The 19,968-nt window shown below is 40.6% G+C and overlaps 1 protein-coding gene across 1 annotated transcript; it reads right to left on the reverse strand.

Moving 5' to 3' along the window:
* Nucleotides 1-14,626: 14,626 nt before the first annotated feature.
* Nucleotides 14,627-16,540, reverse strand: foxd1 (forkhead box D1). The gene has a single exon (XM_078271235.1). The coding sequence runs from the start codon at nt 16,284-16,286 to the stop codon at nt 15,231-15,233; it is 1,056 nt and encodes a 351-aa protein (XP_078127361.1). The 5' UTR covers nt 16,287-16,540; the 3' UTR covers nt 14,627-15,230.
* Nucleotides 16,541-19,968: the final 3,428 nt, after the last annotated feature.

Below are 19,968 nucleotides of genomic sequence, written 5' to 3' on the forward strand. Positions count from 1 at the left end.
AGCAGGGCTTTAAAGTACACATAAAGACTTGTGTGCAAAAAAGACATACACACATAGTGCCTTATAAGTTAAAGTTTGTTCAGATAGGTACCTAAAATATCAGGTCTGTTTCATTGTTTTTACAATCACGGCCGCTCGCCTTCTAATTATGTGATCTTGCAAAATGGTTGCGGTGTTGCATAAAGTTTATATTGTGAGGACGGCAGCGAGTAGAAAACACCAAAGTGGAGGAAAAAAATCATCACTGTTCTCAAATTGGTGTAAGAAGTTACAACAGAATTCCAAACTTTACACTCAGCTTGGCCTGGGTATGATAGCTGCGTATGATGTTGGGAAGCTGTGTTTGCGTCTGGTTTTTAACATCTTTAAAGTGCAGGTTCCTTTGCTTTGCTTGCGGTTTGTCTTTGTCCAACAGCTTCACTTATGGGGCTTTTAAAACTAACGTCCTGGGGCATCTTTTTAACCACCTTCATATGGAGCAGACCCTCTCTACACAGCAATACAGCTGCTTCTTAAGAGCCAATGTTGAATGTTACAGTAAGTAAAACAATTATATATGTTTGGAATTTACCTCAAACTATATCTTCACAATAATAGAAATACAAATTTTTTCCTCAGCTGTGAGGAAGACTATGACTCATCATGTGTGTGACATTATGACTCCCACAGAGCTAAACAAATGCTGGGTGTTAAATTTATAACATTTTATAATTCAACTTCTTTATATAACTATTGCAACACAATATCACTCATCAAAGACACACGACTGCAAAAGCTCCTTAAAATTTAAGTTGAGTTGGTGAGACAGTTGGAAGACCTTAGCTAGGACGACCACAGACAAAATGTACTCTGGGGCTTTGCTGAGTAATGGTAATTAAAATAATTTAAAAATGGATTTTGATCTGAAGTGGGAGTCATGAGTTTAATGAGACTAAAAGAAGTAAACAACAAGTAATGTGAGCAGGCTGTTTTGGTGTCTGTCTTATGTTCATTGTAAGCGGTGCTTTATAGTACACACAGAGCAAACAACCTCCAACAGAGATTAACAAAAAAAATAGCAATTACAGCATGTACTTTCAACCCAATAACACACTGTAATGGACAGGCAGCCAATAATTGGTATGAGTGGGAATGGCAAAATAGCACTTGATCTATTCAAGCTATTTAGATTTTTGTGTGTGTGTGTGTGTGTGTGTGTGTGTGTGTGTGTGTGTGTGTGTGTGTGTGTGTGTGTGTGTGTGTGTGTGTGTGTGTGTGTGTGTGTGTGTGCACGTGTACTGGTTGATTGTAATGCAATGTGATTTCATGGTGATATCCCTCAAGTATATGACAGAAAGTATCCTAAAGATGTTTAATATGCTATACCAGATGAATTCAACATGGAAAAGTGGCAGGTGTCACACTGAAGATGACTACAGTTGTCACCGGACCTTTTACACCTGAATTCCAAGATAACAACTGGAGTGTCAAGCTGCTGAAATTCAAAACAGACATTCTTAAAACCAAATGCATTCTGGTGCATGTATTTGAGCACATATATTTTCTTAGAGTAGCCATTAATATGTTGCGTTGGCATAGGCTTGAATGTAACAAAAGTTAATTTATGTTTATTTAGGTAAAAGTTCCACACCCTAGCGTTAAAGTTGTCATAATGTTAAAGATATTTTTAAAATAGCGCTCCACCGATTTAGCATCGCACTACTATAACACAGTCAGACATATGACTGACAGCTAAAAAAAAATAAGGGATCAAAATCAATGCAGCAGAACTTTATTAACATGCATTTTCTTCCTTGTCAATACCTGGCGCCTACATTACCCACAATGCAACTAGGCCATTAACAGTTCAGTCAGAGATTTGGGTGTGTTGTGCTAGTAGTGGCTAATGTTTTATATACAGTCTATGGTTGGAAGTGATAACGGGTTGTCTGATGGTGAGGTGTCTGTAAAGATGGATGGCTTAAGCTTAAATTCTGCAACACACATACACACAGACACACACACACACACACACACACACACACACACACACAGGCTAAATCAGAAAGCTAAGAGAGTATGTGAAACATGATGAACTGGAACACGTCATGTGTCAAGTAGTGGTAGTGGTCCATGATGAATTAAACATTAAATCACCTGCACTGGTGTGTAAAGCTGATATGAGAGACATTTATTGTGATGAGTGTGGGTGGCTGATCTGTACGCCACACCTTAGTAAGACTCACATCCAGCGCACTTCCTTTGAAAAGAGATTGGACAAAGCGTGCTGCATGTATGTAAGCAATCACACACATGCTGTAGATTACTCACAACATGATGCAGATCGCTTGTTCTCATGCGGGACATGTCATGAGTTTGCAAATTCTTTCCTATGAATGAGAATCTGTCTTAAAAACATCGCCAACTACGTCCTGCTCTTTGTCTAATCCCGCACGTACAGCTTTAATGACCTCAGCTGTAAAAACAGAGCAGGTACTCATCTCCTCCTCCGCGCCCTGTTCTACGCCAGGTCCCTGGAGGCCCGTGTTGGCGAGAGGGAGTTTGCAGTAGTTGTGGGGACCCAGATGCTAGGTTTGAAGGAAGCTAAATAACTTCAAGGTTCACTTGGTTGAGCGCCGTAAGACATATTTCAACACTTCCTTCGCTCTCTCCCTCTCACTCTAGGTGGGTGCGCCTGCACTGTATGTTTGTCTAAGGCGGTGTGAGAGAGTGAAAGTTTGTGTTATTCCTCAGTGCATATCAATCCTCCTACATTTATGCAGTCAAAAGGTGTCTTGTTGAAAGAAAGAATATCAGGAATCGAGTGCATTGTAACGTCATTTTTAGAGCAAAGAGAAGAAAAAACAAACAAGCAGTGAAGGGGTGAATAGAAATGTTATTGTGAGTAAGTGTGAGTAAAGTAGTTAAACGCTTCCATTGCTCTCCCTTTCTCTCTCCCTCTGCCCCTCAGGCTCCATAAAATGGCAGTGGATAGCAGGCCGTCCCTGCGGAGCATCACTAGGATAAACACACACTCATGAATGGCCTGCATTGAGCCAGGGCTGGAAGGGGATGCTGGGGAATACCGAGGTCACCGGTGGACCCCTCCTGCCGGGTAGAGGTCACCACACTGACCGCCCTCATAGCAGCCAAAGACGAGGAGGATAAATTCTTTGGTAAACCCCTTCTCCACTCCTCTACTGCCATCAGCCCTTGATCCCTACATCCCTCCTTTCTGCATCCCTTACGAGTGAATTGATAGCCCCATGAATCCCCCTGCTCTGCTACTGAGAGACTGATTTTTTGTTTAGACTGGGAAAGTCATTAAGCATTAACAAGAGAGTATCAATCTGTCAGGCTGTTTAACTGTCAGCTTGATCTACTCTGCACTGGAAGCCAGGTAACAACAGTGGAAAGTACTTTCATAGATATATCCTGAGCTAAAGGACGTGTACAATAACAAACTGATAACTTGCTTCAACTGACATGATCAAAATGTGGTGGAAGATGAGTGTATTTGACAGCTTAAATGTCAGGTTTATTGAGTCTAATTTACATAAGACGAGGCTCTCTTACTTCCCGGTTCAGCGTGGATGGAACCGCAGGTCAGGTTTGTCTGCTCCTTGAAGCCTTCACAAAAGTCGTACTGACAAGTAAGAATAGTTTGGCATTTTGGGAAATACGCGTATTTGAAGATTGATACCACTCTCCTATTTGTACAGTGTCAAAGACTTTAGGAATTAAAGCTGCAAGTAGCGTTGGACGGGCCCTCGCACCTCCTTGCACGTCGGGATTACTGGTGGACGCCGCTCCTTGCGGTGGTGCATTTGCGCGGCACTCAGACGCTGCAAATCTTCACCGATGAAAAGGGAACTCTCTGCTGAGTTCAATGATATCTCACACAAGATTCTACGTCATACAGTTCTTTAGCTGTGAAAGTGGGCGTGGCTAAAGCATATGGGTCGGGTCAAACCATCACCAATCAAAAAGGAACTCTCTGCTGAGTTCAATGACACCTCACACAATACTCTACTTTAAACAATTCAAAAGTCATAAAAGGGGGCGTGGCCTGAGTACATGGATGTGGTTAAAGTATAGGGGCCGGCTCAGTTTCACAAGTAGACCACACATTATAAGTTTCATGTAAATTGGATGTTTGTCATATAAGGCTGATTTCCTGTTGCCAGTGGGGGGGCGCTATAACCAAAAATCAACCAAAAGCTTATAGATGTCCTCAGGCCTGGACCCTTGTCAATCGTGAGAAAGTTCGGCTAAATTGGACAATGTACACTCAAGTTACAACAACTTCTTCGTTTATCGATAAATGCTAAAAATGGCTGCCACGCCCACACCGTTGGACGAAAACTCAAGCTTTTAATGACTTTTCATCGATAAGGTATTGAGATGGCACAACATGAATTTGAAGTCGATCGGATGAAATCTCTAGGAGGAGTTCGTTAAAGTATAGCTCCTTGACTTTTAGGCCTACTTCCTGTTGCCACTAGGGGGCACTATGACTTGGAGCGAATATCGGCCTTCAGATGTCCTCAGAGTTGGACTCTTATGAATCCTGAAAAGTTTCGAGCCAAGTTACACCCACTTCACATGCCCTATGACGAAAAGTTTTTATCAAGCTAGCTGTTTCCCCCTGCTTCCAGTCTGTAAACCTAACCCCAGTTTGTGCCTCAAGACGTTCTGACGGTATTTTCAGAAACCTTAAAGACTATTTCACCTTTCTGGGGTTTTCAGAGATTGCAGCCCATGCAGATGATTAACACTGTAACTCAAATGTAATACTAATATACGAGAACTGCAAACCTAAATGTCAAACTATTTGTTGACGAGCAGATGGATTTAAATCATTTGCTGCACCACAACTTTTTCGCCAATGTGGCAGCGAATAAAATTTGGAAATTAAGAAATTGAGTCATAATCTGTTCCAGGTAAATCTAATTTTCAGGGTCCATCTTAAACTTTATTTTTTCCACATAAATATCCATATTTACATTCAACTATGGCTTTTTTTTATTATTTCTTCTTCAGTTTAGTTATGCCATTACATTTTCAAAAAGTTTACTGTTGCATTGTCTTACTTATGAATGGGAACTGCCTCTTGATCTCATCCATAAACTAATCTCAACTCTTATTATGCTGTACTTTTGGAGCCATAGGACGAGCATCAATGAATTTGTCTGACTCTTGAGTAAAAAAAACAACTGTAAAATTCCCCCTAAAACTGACCTAGTCTATTCAATTGTTGTATAAGCAGGAGGAGGGTTAGAGAATTATGAGGTACGTGGGGGAGGAAAGGTTTCACAGCTAATAAATGACCAGCGTTCAGATGCACAGATTTATGTGTTTGCTCTGTGACATCCTAGCACCATCCAACCAGCACTGTATTTCACCTCTCTTCCCTCATCGGCACACAGTAACCCTATCCCCTCTGATGACGGGCAGAGAAATGGAAACACGCTGATCTGTGTAGCATATGTGCTCAAGCTGGACTGAGACCACGTTTTGGACCCCCTACCACCTCGTTCCACCTGAGTGCAGAGTGACGGGAGAGGATGGAGAGATCAAGAAGAGGAGGCCGGTGCGGCCAGTGAATCCATTAAGCTACTGTAAAAACAAGGAGCCGCACAGCCCGGCAGAGAAGTCCCAGCTGTCCTAGTTGTCGCTACTGTGTGCATCCAGTCTGCATGCAGCTTCAGACAACTTCATCTTGGATTTGTTGTTAGGTTTGTTTTTATCAGTCTCATTCTGGGCTCATGAGCCTATGGTGGGTTCCTTCAGATGACTTTCAGGAAACATACCAGGCTCTTTTCAAAGCAGTTTTTCCTCAAGGCTGTCTCTCTTATTGTCAAAATTCTCAACTATGTTCATCTGGCACCTACTGTCTTTGCTTTTAAATCAAGAACTCACTCTGCAATCCAGTTTTGTTGAAAGTTTCCACATGTATTATTCTATCATGTTTGAGTTGGCTGCATCGGGCTGCACTGCTATACATGAATCAGTAAAGAATAAACAGCCACTGAAGACCATCCAGGGCATCGTTTGAGAAACTTCCATGGCTAAGGAAACAAATACAGACTTTAAACAAATTTAGATATTGTTATCTTAGGCTTCACATACAGCAGACCACAATTATTGAAGCCCTGCATATGTTCAGCATAACCCACCCAAAACATTGTTAGAGAAAGATGAGAACATGTCACTATGTTTTATAGTTAGGCTTTTTCATTTGGCTTTTTTGTTTGGTTGCTTAATTAAAAAGAAACAAGGACAATACAGTAGAGAGCTGCATGCCGAGCCCCCCCTCCTTCTCCTCCTCCTCCTCTTCAAAGACATTTCTGACTAGCTACCAAAACATGATTATTAAAATTTTTGTTTTGTTGTTAAAACTTCCTATCCACTGCCAGCACTGCAATTCTGGGACAAGGATATATAGTATATATATATGTAATATTTCACATATGAAATGTAAAGTGATTTTCACGTCATGACATATGAACAACATTGAATTCACATTTGGCAACTAAACTTTTGGTTTCTCACAAATATGTGGAATATTACAAATATGTGACAGAATGTTCCACATGTGAAAATGTTTTTTCTGGTAAACAGAAAGATATTGAGTTGAATTTTTTTATTTTGATTAGATGTAGCATAATCTACTATACGTTACAAAATAAAATGTAAAGATATTTTGTCTCATAAATATCAGTAATCCTTCAAAACCCACCGTATATGTAATTTAAGTGTGATTGTAGAATGTAAACCCCTCTTCAGGTTTTAAATCGCTCATTGAATTATTACCCTGAAATGTCCACACTGACAATATGAAATGAAATAGTTTTAACCAGTAACGTGCCACATCATCAGTATCACAGAGTAAGAGTAGCACCACTGTTTCCTGATAAAACAGATATGTTGCTGTTTGGAGAAGTCCGCTTGCATAATGATCAGACTGAATTACCACTATTGGGTGGTGGTAATTAGTCTTGGTGTTCACATTTAAGAGTGTGTGTGCACTGATGGTATGTGGGTGTGTAAAAGCCACTTTTGCAGCTTTGCCATGTACGAGAGGGCAAAATGGAAGCATAAGTGAGGCACTCCGAGCATTGGAGATAAAACGTGAAAAAAAAAACCCAACCAGAGTGATTGTATCGACTGGGATACATGAAGCGAGTTCAGATTATGGAACTTCAGTAAACACACAAGATGGACCTCCTTACCACTCTGTGAACTGTTGCAGTTTGTTTAAAATCGACTTGAAGTGCTGCTTTTTGGTCCTGATCAGGTGTATTTAGCTTGGGTTAGCAGTAGAATTGCATTAAAATTCAGACTGTAAATGTAGCCTGTGCTAACACCAGAGGTAGGCTACATTTCAGCAGGTCTGCTGCACCCTGCTGTGCCCGATATGTATCCAGTTACCTGCCAGTGGAGCCACTTCACATATTCGACAGAGATCAGAATTGGCGGGCTTGACCACCCTGAAGCACAGGGGCCGCTGGACACCCCCTTCGGCGAAGTTGTACTTTGATAGAGGCCCCTGAAAATGTTGTGACGGGGAACAGGAAGTCCCTACTGCCTTGGGAGGAAGTATCAAATAGAACAGCATCTTTTTTCCACTTTGGTGAGATCTTTTTCTATAGTGAGTTTTACCACTGGCACTCCAGACAAAAAGGGGCTTTCAGCAGGACCTCGCTTGGATATACAGTGTTTTTACAGTTTCCTTCCTCCCTTTGAGAGAGTCAACATTGTTGTTGCACACTAGGTGCACGTTTTCTTTCATTATTTTATCAAACCTGTGGAGGGAAAAGAAGGGAATGGATAAGGGTTTGGTGAAAAAACTTTTGTCAATCTCCAGAAAGATCCTCTAAGACGAGACATAAGACTGACTGCAGTAGATGTTGGGAAATTAACACTCAAATACTCATATACTGTATTTCCTCTCACTCCTTTCCCCCCAGTTATTGTTCTTTTTCCAGGCCTTACCGAGTCCTGACTAAGAGGGAAGTTCACAATTTAAGAACGTGTCTTTCTAAGGCGTTTTCCTCACCTCGACAATGTCATACATAACCATGCACTGTGTGATCACGAAATCAAAAGCTCCGATCCTTAATATGTTGCAGAGGGTCATGGTTTTGCCTTTTATGTGGCTCACATTTTGGCAAAGGCTACATCCAAGAGTTGGGGTGCTTGCTTGTGAGTGTATCCTAAAATCTCTGGATCTAATTGTGGGTTGATCTGTTGCTGTGTGAGAAGAGCATGTATGTCAAATATGGAGACAGATTTGGGCAAACTTCCAAAAGCCTGAGAAGACACAGAGGAAAGAGGCGGGGAGGCTCGAGCCGACCACTTAAATGCTCAGCTCCAGCGTCTCCCTGTTCCTTTCAGAGACCCGAGTCATCTGCCATAGACACTTTGTGGTCGAGTCAATGAGGCGAAGAGCTGGAGGATGGGGAGGGGGAAGAAATATACAAACAGAAGGGAATGTTCGGGGGAGGAGACGGGAAGGATATGTAGGAAAGGAAAAGTGAGGAGTGAATGAGCCTACATGGGTGGCTTTCAGTGTTGACGTTTTCCCTTTTGAGTGGCAAGGCCATCGTCATTGAGAAAATCGATGACATAACGCAGAGGATGCAGACTGAAATTTCAAACTTGTCTGAGGAAGCCAGAGTTTGAACTAGTCCCCTCACCCCTCCACCCATCCACACATACAGATACGTGCTCTACATATGGATATAGACAGGCAAAAGCTTTTCATAGTTACAGTTTTTTTAATGTATCCTGCAATATTTACCGTGAGTGTACCACTCTGTGTTTGCTGTATGGATTTCTGGCAGTCTGTGTTTAGAAGCTCAGGGGAAATGTTTGGGTTCTGCATTGTGTCAGCCGCAGCCGCTGGGTGTGGATTACCTGTGGGTGTCATGATGATGAACGGGTTGCAGGAGCTCGATGAAGTGTTTATGACCGAAAGGCGTTGTTGCATGTAACTAATCAGGCCTGAAGTTGGTAGTCACAAGCAGTGCTTCTTTGGCAGACCCCCTTCTGAACGGTAACGCGATGATGCTTAATGATGTGTAGGATGCAAACGGTCAGCGGATGCTGCGGTGACATCACACAGCCGCCGGACTCAGAAGTCTTTGGAGGGACCAGGATTTGGGACTTTCCATCTGGCTGAGATGCCATGACTACATGTGCAGCCAATTTTTCTTTGTTCTATTTATTGTTGTAACCTAAGTAGGAGATGTCTAGGTAACCTCTGTACTTTGTTTCAAGTGGACAGAATAATAAATTCCTCTGTAACAAATGGTTTGTTTCAAGCCGCCTGTTATTTTATCATCACATTCTGCACAAGCGTGATGGATAAGCTACGGTCCTCAGTTGTTTGTATATGAGCGGATAGCATGCCAAAGCAAACACGTGCAGGGCTAAAAAAAAGAAGAAAAAAAAGAAGTGAAAAATGCAGTGAGAGCCAGCTACATAATTCTGCAGCAGATCCCGGATCTGCGGGTTCACACCGGGGTGAGACAGGCAAGATGTAGAACAAATAAAAACACCTCTGAAAGTCTTCAGCTAAATAAATTATGTGCAAGGACGCGTTTGCACTTCATGATGTGGTGAAAGCTCAGTGTTTCTCCCTGGCCTGTCTGGGGTGAGGTGGCCTGGAGCCAGAGTCTTTAATTCCTCTGTCAAACAGCACTTCATGCATCTCTACAGCTGATCCTGTAACTGTAAGTCTCATCATGTGTACTCATCGCTGCTGTACTTTCACCATCACTCTGTCTGGCTCAAAAGTGCCAAAACATGATGGAGGCTTTGTTCTCCTTTTTGGTTAGCAAGCTCCGATGAGAGGACACAGAAAGAAAGAAAGAGAGATGAAAAAGAGAGAGCAAAACGCTGGCATTACAAAAGGGGAAAAGCAGAATATCCCAAAGCCACTCTTGTGTAGCAGGTCCTTGCAATTCTGAGCAGCCTCTAATTAGGGTAGTATTCAGGGGTGGCATTAGTTCCCAAACTTTTTTAATGGGGTGGAAAGCGGAGCTCCTTTTTACAGAGAGGGGATAAGTGTAGCGACTGTTCCATACGCTGAATAGCAGATGGAGAGATTCTGCACCTCCCTGGGAGGTATTCACTCTTTTACTTCTTTCTTTCTTTCTTTTTTTTCAATTTCATCCTTCTACTCACCCCTTTTCCAATTGCTCTCTTTTTCTTCATTTTTCTCCTCTGCTTTCCACACATTTCACTTCAACAGATGTTCTAAGGTTTAAATCCATTATTCTTGCTTCTAATTTAAATCCACTGATCCAAGTTCTAACAGTAAAAATGTAGTCTTCCGGCCAACACTAATTTGCAAATTTACAGTGTTGATGATCAATGTTAATTGTCCCTGTAATGAATAAATCGAATTAACAGATTTATTTGTTTTTTTCTGAACTGGGTATTAAACATGAATGGATAAAAAAAAATGCCTGCCCTTAATGTTAAAAGTAGGCCTGATATCTTTAGAAATACCAAATATTTAATATTTAAAACGTGTCAGTACAGATACACAGAAACACACCATTTCTAGTTTGCTTTTATGTAAGATCTTTTAATGTATCGCTCCTTCAGGGTCTTTCCTTACTTAATACTTTGTTTTTATTGGTGTTTTGAATTTAAAAAAGTTTTACTATCAAAATAATTGCAAATATGTCTTGCTTTTCATTTTTTACGAGGTAAAAACACATTGTTAGTTATAATTAGTTTATATGATTTATGCTATGAATAAAGATTATTATGACGATAATGGTGATTTCAATTATTACAATGTATTATATAAACCAATACAAATATATATAAATAGCTTAGTTCAGCTCACTGAGGACTTCTGGTTCTACTAAATGCAGTGCATGTAAATAATTGTATTTTATAAATGCATTATGGGGCCAGAAACTTAACATGTTTACTATTACACTGCTTCCTACACTGTTTTCACTGAGACCAAATTAAATTATCAGGTCAACTTGCATTTATTATTTGTTAATGAAGGACTATGAAAGTCTAAAGTTAGTTTTTGACATTTTTATATCACAGTGTAATTCATTTTATTAACCTTAAATTACTTCTCAACCGAGGAAAAACTCAATCTTATTACAAAATCCTTCTTTTTTTCAGCATGGGTTCGAGTTGAAGTGCTCATGATGTGTTGATGCTTTTTATATAAAATAGATAAAATATAACAATAGCCAATCAATATAATATATGCCTAACTGTAGAGGGGCGTATATCTGTTTCATTTTCAAATATTTGTGCAGTATTTATCAGTTTTATTTCCTAGCTGAACACATTTTAAGCCAGGAAACATTTATTAATCCTATTTTGCAGATGTGTTTGAATCCAAGCCCAACTGGTATAACTATTAAATGTGTTCCCAGTAGTTGCCAGTTTTCTGTCTTAGCAACACATTTCTGTTGCTATGTCAAGTGATGTGAAGCTGTTGAGGTCCGCATGAGACTTATTTATTCAGTAGGCATAGTTGGTGTCCAAAGGTGGCTCAAAATGACCCGTTTACTGGCCCTACAGTTTAGAACTAAAGTTGCCAGAGTCTTTAAGATTTCCTTTGAAACATAGATTATTCTCACAGCCGTGAATGCCTCAACACATTTTACCCAAAGCCCAATGTCTTTTATGGGCTGAGTGTAGTGCTTTATCCCCTCTCCTCATGACCTGTGACCCAGCAGGATAACCTGCTAACTGAGCTTCAGTCATGCTCAAGGAGGCTGATGCCCACATGATCCATGACATTTCGTGAACTATAGGCTACCCATATTCTGCTGCTGTTGATATGGCCCATGGCAAAATACTCAACAAACCAAATTCTGAGTTACTTCTAGTTCTATATATATATATATATATATATTTTTTTTTTTACCTTTTATATTTGTTCAGCTTAGTTTTCCTTGTTTTAGCTGTATGAGTATTGATTTATTTTGCAGTGTGTGTGTGTATATATACAGTACATATGTAGCAAATTGCAACGTGTGTTTTAAGGATAGGATATGATATCGATATGAAGCCATTCATGATTATTATTATATAGTACTGGGGGAATGACAACAAAAATAAACTTTTGCTTCTTCCTATTCCTTTTTGGACAGGTTAAGTTAATATTGTGTTTTTGTTCGAAATAAAACATTCATTAATTCATTCATATCTCTCTCTCTGTAAATTCTTCTTAAATGCAGGCTGTGATAAAGCATTCTGATTTTAATACAAGGTTTAGAAACTACACTTGGCATTTCTCTTAGTGGTGAATTTAATTCAGCAGTAACAATACCCTTAAACATTGTCTGCTCCACTTTAAACCCTCCTAATGACTTTCTCAACTCCTTATTTTAAATATTAGGCACATTGTTTGATCAGCTTATTTATGTATTAATTATATTTCAGATTTCTACTACTAAGCTACACTTCTAGCCTACTACGACGACTACTACTACTACTACTACTACTACTACTAATAATAATAATAATAATAATAGTAATAATAATAACTGAGTAGACAATAGGCCATTTTTATTTTTACTACACCATTTAACCAAACAAGTGCCTGCTGCCCACTGGCTTACTAGATAGATAGATAGATAGATAGATAGATTTTCCGTTTAACCAGGAAGTCTCTTAGATACATTAGCCTATTTATTTTCCAAAATGGTAGCGAGAGCACACAGTCACATGTAAAATAGGCTATACCCTAATTTACAATGTTGCCCAATAGCTCAAGCTATAGGAGGCAGAGACATAAAGGGAAGAGTTTGACTCCATTCATTCTTCATGAAAGCAGTATTTCCAATTGAAGTTCATAAATTATTCGAAGCCCAGGATGCGTCTGGATAGGCTACATGCATAGGCTACATATTAGCATTAACAAACCCCCAACTCTTGGCAAATAATATTCGCCAAATAAGCTAATATATAATATAGCTACCAGAGCAACACGCAGAGAAAAGACTGCAATATTAACTCTACGTTCAGTATGTGACAGGAAATCCTACAGAGTAGCCTACCACAAGACTGTAGACACACTAACGGCGGCCTTTTTCAGATATAGACTGTATGCGATAAAACACCATGAGAGGGTCGCAGTCTTCACTATTGAAGACAACACCTCTAATATGTAGCCTACTAATACACACTATTGGTGTATATAGAATACTGAGATATTATATAGGCTACTGAAACGTTTGACCACAGACACAAATAAATCCCCATAGAACTCTTATTGTGATAGTCCAGCAATTGAAAAAATATCGCGCTGCTACATTTGTAAACAAGTCTATACAGTAGGCTACAACTGACCCCCTTCCCTGCTGCTGTGTGTGTGTGTGTGTGTGTGTGTGTGTGTGTGTGTGTGTGTGTGTGTGTGTGTGTGTGTGTGCGCGCGCACGCGCGCCTGTCACTCTCGTTGCGTGTTACATCATCACGCAATAGCTGTCCTCCCGTGGCCTAGTGAACTGGCTCTAAGCGCTGCACCAATTTAGCCATCTACTACACACACACACACACGTTGCTTTGAATCAGGGGATGCAGACACGCGCAGTCGACGGGCGCACACATCCAGTCACGGAAGCAGCGGGGCTGTATAGGCTACAGTATACAGGCTACATGCAGAGCTCGTGAAATATTAAAAACAAAGAGGTCTGACACATAGCCTACAGTTGCAGCTCTGCAGCTTCAGCACCTGTTTCGGACTGAAATGTGTTTTAGAAATGAATAGGCCTATTCATAAATATTATGTTCTTAAATTACAGGTCTTTCTTAATAGGCCTGCTGGTGCGTAATTATCTGCACATTCCTCTGTGCTTCTGCGTAAAAATGGCACCTCTATTTGGCTGTTTTGTCACCATAGTACAAATGACATGCTCTTTTGGTGCCCTATGTAGGGGCTTAAATAGAGGTGAGTAAACACTAAAAATGGTGAGTGGATTTAGGTGGTTTTAACCTCCACTACATATCTGCCCGTGAGCCCTGTTGGCCCCGTGGCACACCAGAGCGAAGACTCCAAACATTTAATTTTCTCTTGGGAAAAAACTGTGTCAAATAAGAGTTGATAATGAAATATTAGAAGAGGAGTGTTTTCTCAAGAGCTGACCAGCTGTCAACATCAGCACCCGTATAATCACCGACCTGAAGCAGGCCAAATACAGCCCCTGTCTCACCCCTCTGACACCTTCCTGTCCGCTCACCGTAATTACGAGGATGAGTGTGGGAGAGGTCAGATGGACACGCAGTCCTCGTGTGCGCATGTTCCAAAGTGTACAGCACTGAGATTAGAGTGTGCAACGTCTGAACAAACTGTTTGATCACATAAACAAATACATAGGCTACATTTCTATTTTTTAGTGGCTTACACACGCTTTCTGAAATGAAAACACTCCCCAATCCCCACTCAAAGCCATACAGTGGTTATCCTGCAGCCTATTAAGGTTGTTGTTACTGTATCAGCTGATTAATAAGCACAATCCCAGTGTAAAGAAGACCCAATACGATCAGACACACTTGCAATTTAAGGTTTTTGGCAAATTATTAAGCCTAATTTCCTCCTAAATATAAAGTCCAGCAAGCTCAACGTTATTTAATGAATACATTTCCAAACAAATTACCCTTTTTTGCAAAACGAAATTTATTCTTGATGAAAAACAAACCGTGTAAAAATATCACACTTCAATTACACAATACTTGCCAAAAATGTACATTGTTTTATTACTGACATGAACACACACACACACACACTGCATATTATTATAAATGTATGCCTTTGCTCTGTGTTTTTAATACAAAGTTCAAATCGAAACCATAAAAAAAGTTTTGATTTGCCAAACTAATACAAAAAAACATGGATGTGTTTGACACAAATACATTATTAGCCTATTTTCAAAACATGTGATCATTTATAACCTGCCCATTAAGTCGTTATCCTGAGACGCCCTAAACAGTGACTGAAACGAATTGCTTCATGGGAAATATAAGGGAAGTTCGTGGTCAAATTCACACTGAAAAAAATTAACATAAATATATATATTTTTAACAGCATGAATATAGGCACAAATAGTGTTTTTTTTATGTCCATCATTCAGCTGCGTGCTATCAAACAAACATACAAAAATAATCCTACCTTCAAAGAGGGGCGTTTTTTTGTTTTTGTTGCTCTTTCTTGTTTTTTGGTTTTTTTTAGTGTCTTGAAAAGTTTGTTGTTAAGACATTTAACAGTCGCTAGTGCCGCTGACAGCTCTGTTCGGAAAGTTTTCTACCGGGTGTAAAACAGCTCCGGGATGGACGGTCTGCGGCTGGCTGGCCGATGGAGGCCCCAAAGAGGACGGTAAGACCGGGATAACGGCGGGAGAAGTCCTGGAGGGGCTCAGTGACCCCCCGATAATACTCTCTATTGAGAAGGGAGACCGCTGCACCGGAGAGCTGGACTTCTGCACCGGGGCTGCAGCCTGCACGCTGGCCGAGCCCAGACTGGAGCCGAGCTGGGGATAAAACCTGCTCCTGGCTAAGTCCGTGCTGGTTGGCATCAAAGACGGCGCGGGGATAATGGTTCCCGTGTGTGCATGTGAATGCCTGGAGTGCTGATGCTGCTGCTGCTGCTGCTGCTGAAACGCAAAAAGTGCAGAGTGTGTGTGGTAGGACTGGAGCTGGATGCCGTATCCTCCGCAGCCGTACGGTCCGTACCCATACGCAGCAGCTGCGGGGATAAAAGTGTTGTGTTCCCTCAGCAAGTCCTGCGCCTGCTGCCGCTTGAAGCGCTTCCTCCTCCTCAGAAAGCTCCCGTTGTCAAACATATCAGCCGACTCCGGGTCCAAGGTCCAGTAGTTGCCCTTCCCAGGGTTCCCGGGCTCCCTCGGTATCTTCACGAAGCAGTCGTTGAGAGACAAGTTGTGTCTGATGGAGTTCTGCCAGGCCGGGAACTTCTCCCTGTAGTACGGGAAGCGGTTGCTGATGAAGTCGCAGATCTCGCTGAGAGTGAGCCTCTTTTTGGGACTCTGCAGGATGGCCATGGTGATTAAGGCGATGTAGGAGTAAGGGGGCTTCACCAGGTTGTTCTTGCCCGCGGGTTTGTAGCTATCTCTCGAAGAGCCGGAGCTGTCCAGGCACGGAGGAGGAGAGCCGTCCAGGAGGATGCCGTCGTGCATCTGCGCCACCTCGTCCACGTAGGAGCGCGTCTGGTTGTCTCCATCCTCCCCTTCGCCGACCACGTCTATGTCGGTCTCCTCCGAGAGGATAGAGGCATCCGACATCTCTGAGCTCAGAGTCATGGCTCACACACGACTGTGCCCTCGGACGCCAGATGAGGAAACGATGAGATGCACAAGCTGCCCTGCCCTCCCTCTTCAGAAACTCATACAAGGAGGGGGAGAGGAGAGGAGCACGTGTGGCCGTTGGTGAGAGATGTCCCCCTGTTTTCTCTCCCTATTTCCATATGTTTTTAAGGGGTTTATCGCCGACTAACGAACGGTCCCGTCGATGCCAGGCTGAGAAAATGTGCAGAGAAACCTGTAAAAGGGCTAAACCTGAATCACAGAGGGGGCGGATCTTCGCCTGTTATTTATACCGCCACCCTGATCACATGGGGAGTAAACGTCACCGAGGCAAATGGAGAGAGAGAGAGAGAGAGAGAGAGAGAGAGAGAGAGAGAGAGAGAGAGAGAGAGTAAATAACACAAAAGGGCTTTGAAAATTAACTGAGTGGTTTAAAAAAAAAAAAGTTTGGTGTGGCCTACATCCTTTTTAGTGGTCATTCCCGGTGGCCTATAGTCCGCATTAACCTTAATCTAAGGATTTTATTCTAACACAGTGTTGTGCGCAAAAATAGCCAATATGTTGGAAGGTAAAAACGATCTTTAGGGAAGTCTAATTATGGCCAATGCTAAGCAGATATCTTGACAACAGTGTTATTTATGAAGGCTTAGTTACTAGCGTGTAAATAAGGGAACACATGTATGCACATTTTAATGTGCAGAACTTTTTTTTTTTTTCAAATGGATACAAAAAATATATATATATATATAAAATATAAAATTGTATAGCCTATAAAAGACCTGTGATATTTAATATGAATGCATTCTTAAATAGTGCCAGAGACTGCACACCATATCGAGGCAGCTCAGTTTGCGTGATCCGGTAGTTATCTAGATTATCCGCGAGCCATTTGTAATGGAAAAGAGTCAGCTGTTAACTCGAATCAGTCACGGGTCACGCAGAGCATGCAAGCCCCACATATAAGGCCTCTGCCGTGCGTCTGGACTGGAGCATGGTTCTGCTGGTGTGTGTGTGTGTGTGTGTGTGTGTGTGTGTGTGTGTGTGTGTGTGTGTGTGTGTGTGTGTGTGTGTGTGTGTGTGTGTGTGTGTGTGTGTGTGTGTGGACATTCATATCCATCCTATTTTATTTTATGGAGTTAGGAGGATGGAATGAATATTTTAAAAAGGTGTACAAAAACAAACAAACGCAAATCTAAAAGTTTTACAGGTTAATCATGCGGCCTAAAAGAAACAAAGAGCTCATCTTAAGTTAGTGAATAGTAAATAGTGTGTGTGCGGGCCCATTAAAAAGCACGAGAATGCATAATGTATCTAATTGTCTAGATTAAAATGACCCCTAAATAAAACACGTGAAGCTCATTCATGTTTCTTTAATTTACACTATTAATCGGTTTATAGTTCATTCAGTCATTATTAGATAAGTAGCCTAAATCAAGATGAGTAAGAATGAGGTAATAGGAATATATATGATGTTTTATAATGATTGTATTCTGAACGACCATCTCGCTGCCGTTCACCTTTGTCTTCAAATGTGACTTAGTTTTTGATACTGTTGGCCGAAAATGATTTGAACTGTTTTCCTTTTTTCTTCAGAGAAAACAGCAGATATATGCACCTTTTTTGTTGTTGTTGTTGTTGTTGTTGTTGTTGTTGCAATAACAATTCAAACAGAGCAAGCTAATTTATTTATTTATAATTCTTATAAATGCAGTTGACCTAAAACAGATTTACTTCTAATACAAATCTATGCATAAGGTTTCTTATGGTGACTTTATTTCAAACTGATAGATGTGTTCAGGTAGCCTACTGTGTGGCCCTTCAGTAACTTTTCAGAGGTTCCCATTTGACCAGCGCCATCTAGCGGTGAACTTGTCATCACAATTCAAATACTTTGGGCCCATAAAAGTTCAAAAACTGTTGCAGCTGTATGTGTCACAACCAGCAGCTTAGTACTAACTTCCCTTAAAGCCTTTTTTTTTGGTTTGGTGTAAAGTAGGAAAGTAGCCCAGATAGTTTATCTGACAATAAAATGCTTAAACTATATTCTACTGGCCTCTATAAATAATAATAATAATAATTGCATTTATTTGCATAATAACTGCACTGTTGTAAGGGAGGGAAAAAAAATACTGTATTTATTTTCTGTCATTTCTGCTAACACTGATAGCTATTTCCTTTTATCATAACCGATTGAAGGCTGTATTTGATACTATTAATCATACCTTCTGTCACTTCACAGTTTGAAATGACACACTATAGTCTGCACTATCACCATATTATAAACTCCTGCCTACTCTGTATTGATTATTGGTTTTTAATCTATGGACAAAATAGAATCTGATGAAAAACCTCAACAGGGAACATTAGACACACTCGCTACCCACGCTTTATATGAATTCATGAAACATTAAATGAATAGCTTTTGATTATGTTATTTGAAAATAAAGTGAATGAATCAGCTGTCTTGTACAAACAAGCCGGGATTTTTGCAACGAGGCTGATGAATTAATCGAATAGTTTTGACTAATCAGTTTTCATAAGCCATATTCGACTTTTCTTTTCCTCATAATAATCGATAAGCTGTCCGTATGGATTGTGCGATGATTTAGTGTTGTGTTTCATCAGAACTGATAGAACAATCCATCATGGATGTATCAAATAAAACTTCAACCTTCTTTGCAAAGAGATTACCGCGCCTCTTTTTGTTTATAAAAGCACGTCATTATGCCTATACATGCACGCGCATTAGAAAACTTTAGCCTTATTCTTCAAACCTTTAACAACAGTTAGGCCTATATACAGTAATTTTGTATGTATATATTTGTTATAATGTATTTATTGTTTATTTCGTATTAATGTTTAATATGTTTGTTGTTTGTTTATGTATGCACCTTTCACCAAGGCCAATTCCACATAAGTGTAGGCCTACTACGGCAATAAAACATTTTCTGATTCTGACTTCTGATTTGATTTGAAACCAGAATGCGCGAACGATATGGTGAATGACTCACGAACATTTGTACGTATCCAAAAAAAAGTAGTGTGTGTATTTCAACTGAGTGAAGTTTGCAGAGCCAACACAATTCAATTTAAGCACAAGACTTTGTTTGAATGCACTGTCAGAAAAAAAAGTCAGTATTAAATGAATGAAGATTTTTTCTCTCTCTTCTTGAGCCTTCAACATCAGCACTCGCATGTGTGGTAAACCACCTCTAAAGTGTTTCTAAATTCCCCCTCGGCGATCCGAGGGTGTTTCCGTGCCACGGGGTACCAAGAAAGCACTTTAACGCAGTCCCATGCTTGCCTGCTTCTTGCTCTGGGGTCTGTGCATGGGCCATGTGATTAATGTGTATCACATGCAGAAGAGGCGAGACAAAGTACCACACCAACAGAGATACTGTGCGTGAAATGGACTGCAGAGAAAAGTGTAGGCTATACACGAAGAATATCTACGGAAGAGGATTAGGGCCACATGTGAACAAAATGTATTACATTCTGAGTTTAAAGTCCGAATTCTGACTTTATTCTCAAAAGTCTGACTTTAAACTCACAATTCAAATACATTTTTTCACATGTGGCCCTAATCCTCTTCTGTAAATACCACATTCATCCGGATTTAAACGAAGAAGAAAAAATAGTTTAAAATTGCATTAGAACTCAAAGGAAATACTTTAGAAGT

Source organism: Sander vitreus, chromosome 16, assembly GCF_031162955.1.
Source record: "Sander vitreus isolate 19-12246 chromosome 16, sanVit1, whole genome shotgun sequence".
Classification (NCBI taxonomy): domain Eukaryota; kingdom Metazoa; phylum Chordata; class Actinopteri; order Perciformes; family Percidae; genus Sander; species Sander vitreus.

What these genes read in the sequence shown, in the direction of transcription:
- foxd1 (XM_078271235.1), bottom strand. Translation starts at nt 16,286, where the DNA reads ATGACTCTGAGCTCAGAGATGTCGGATGCCTCTATCCTCTCGGAGGAG.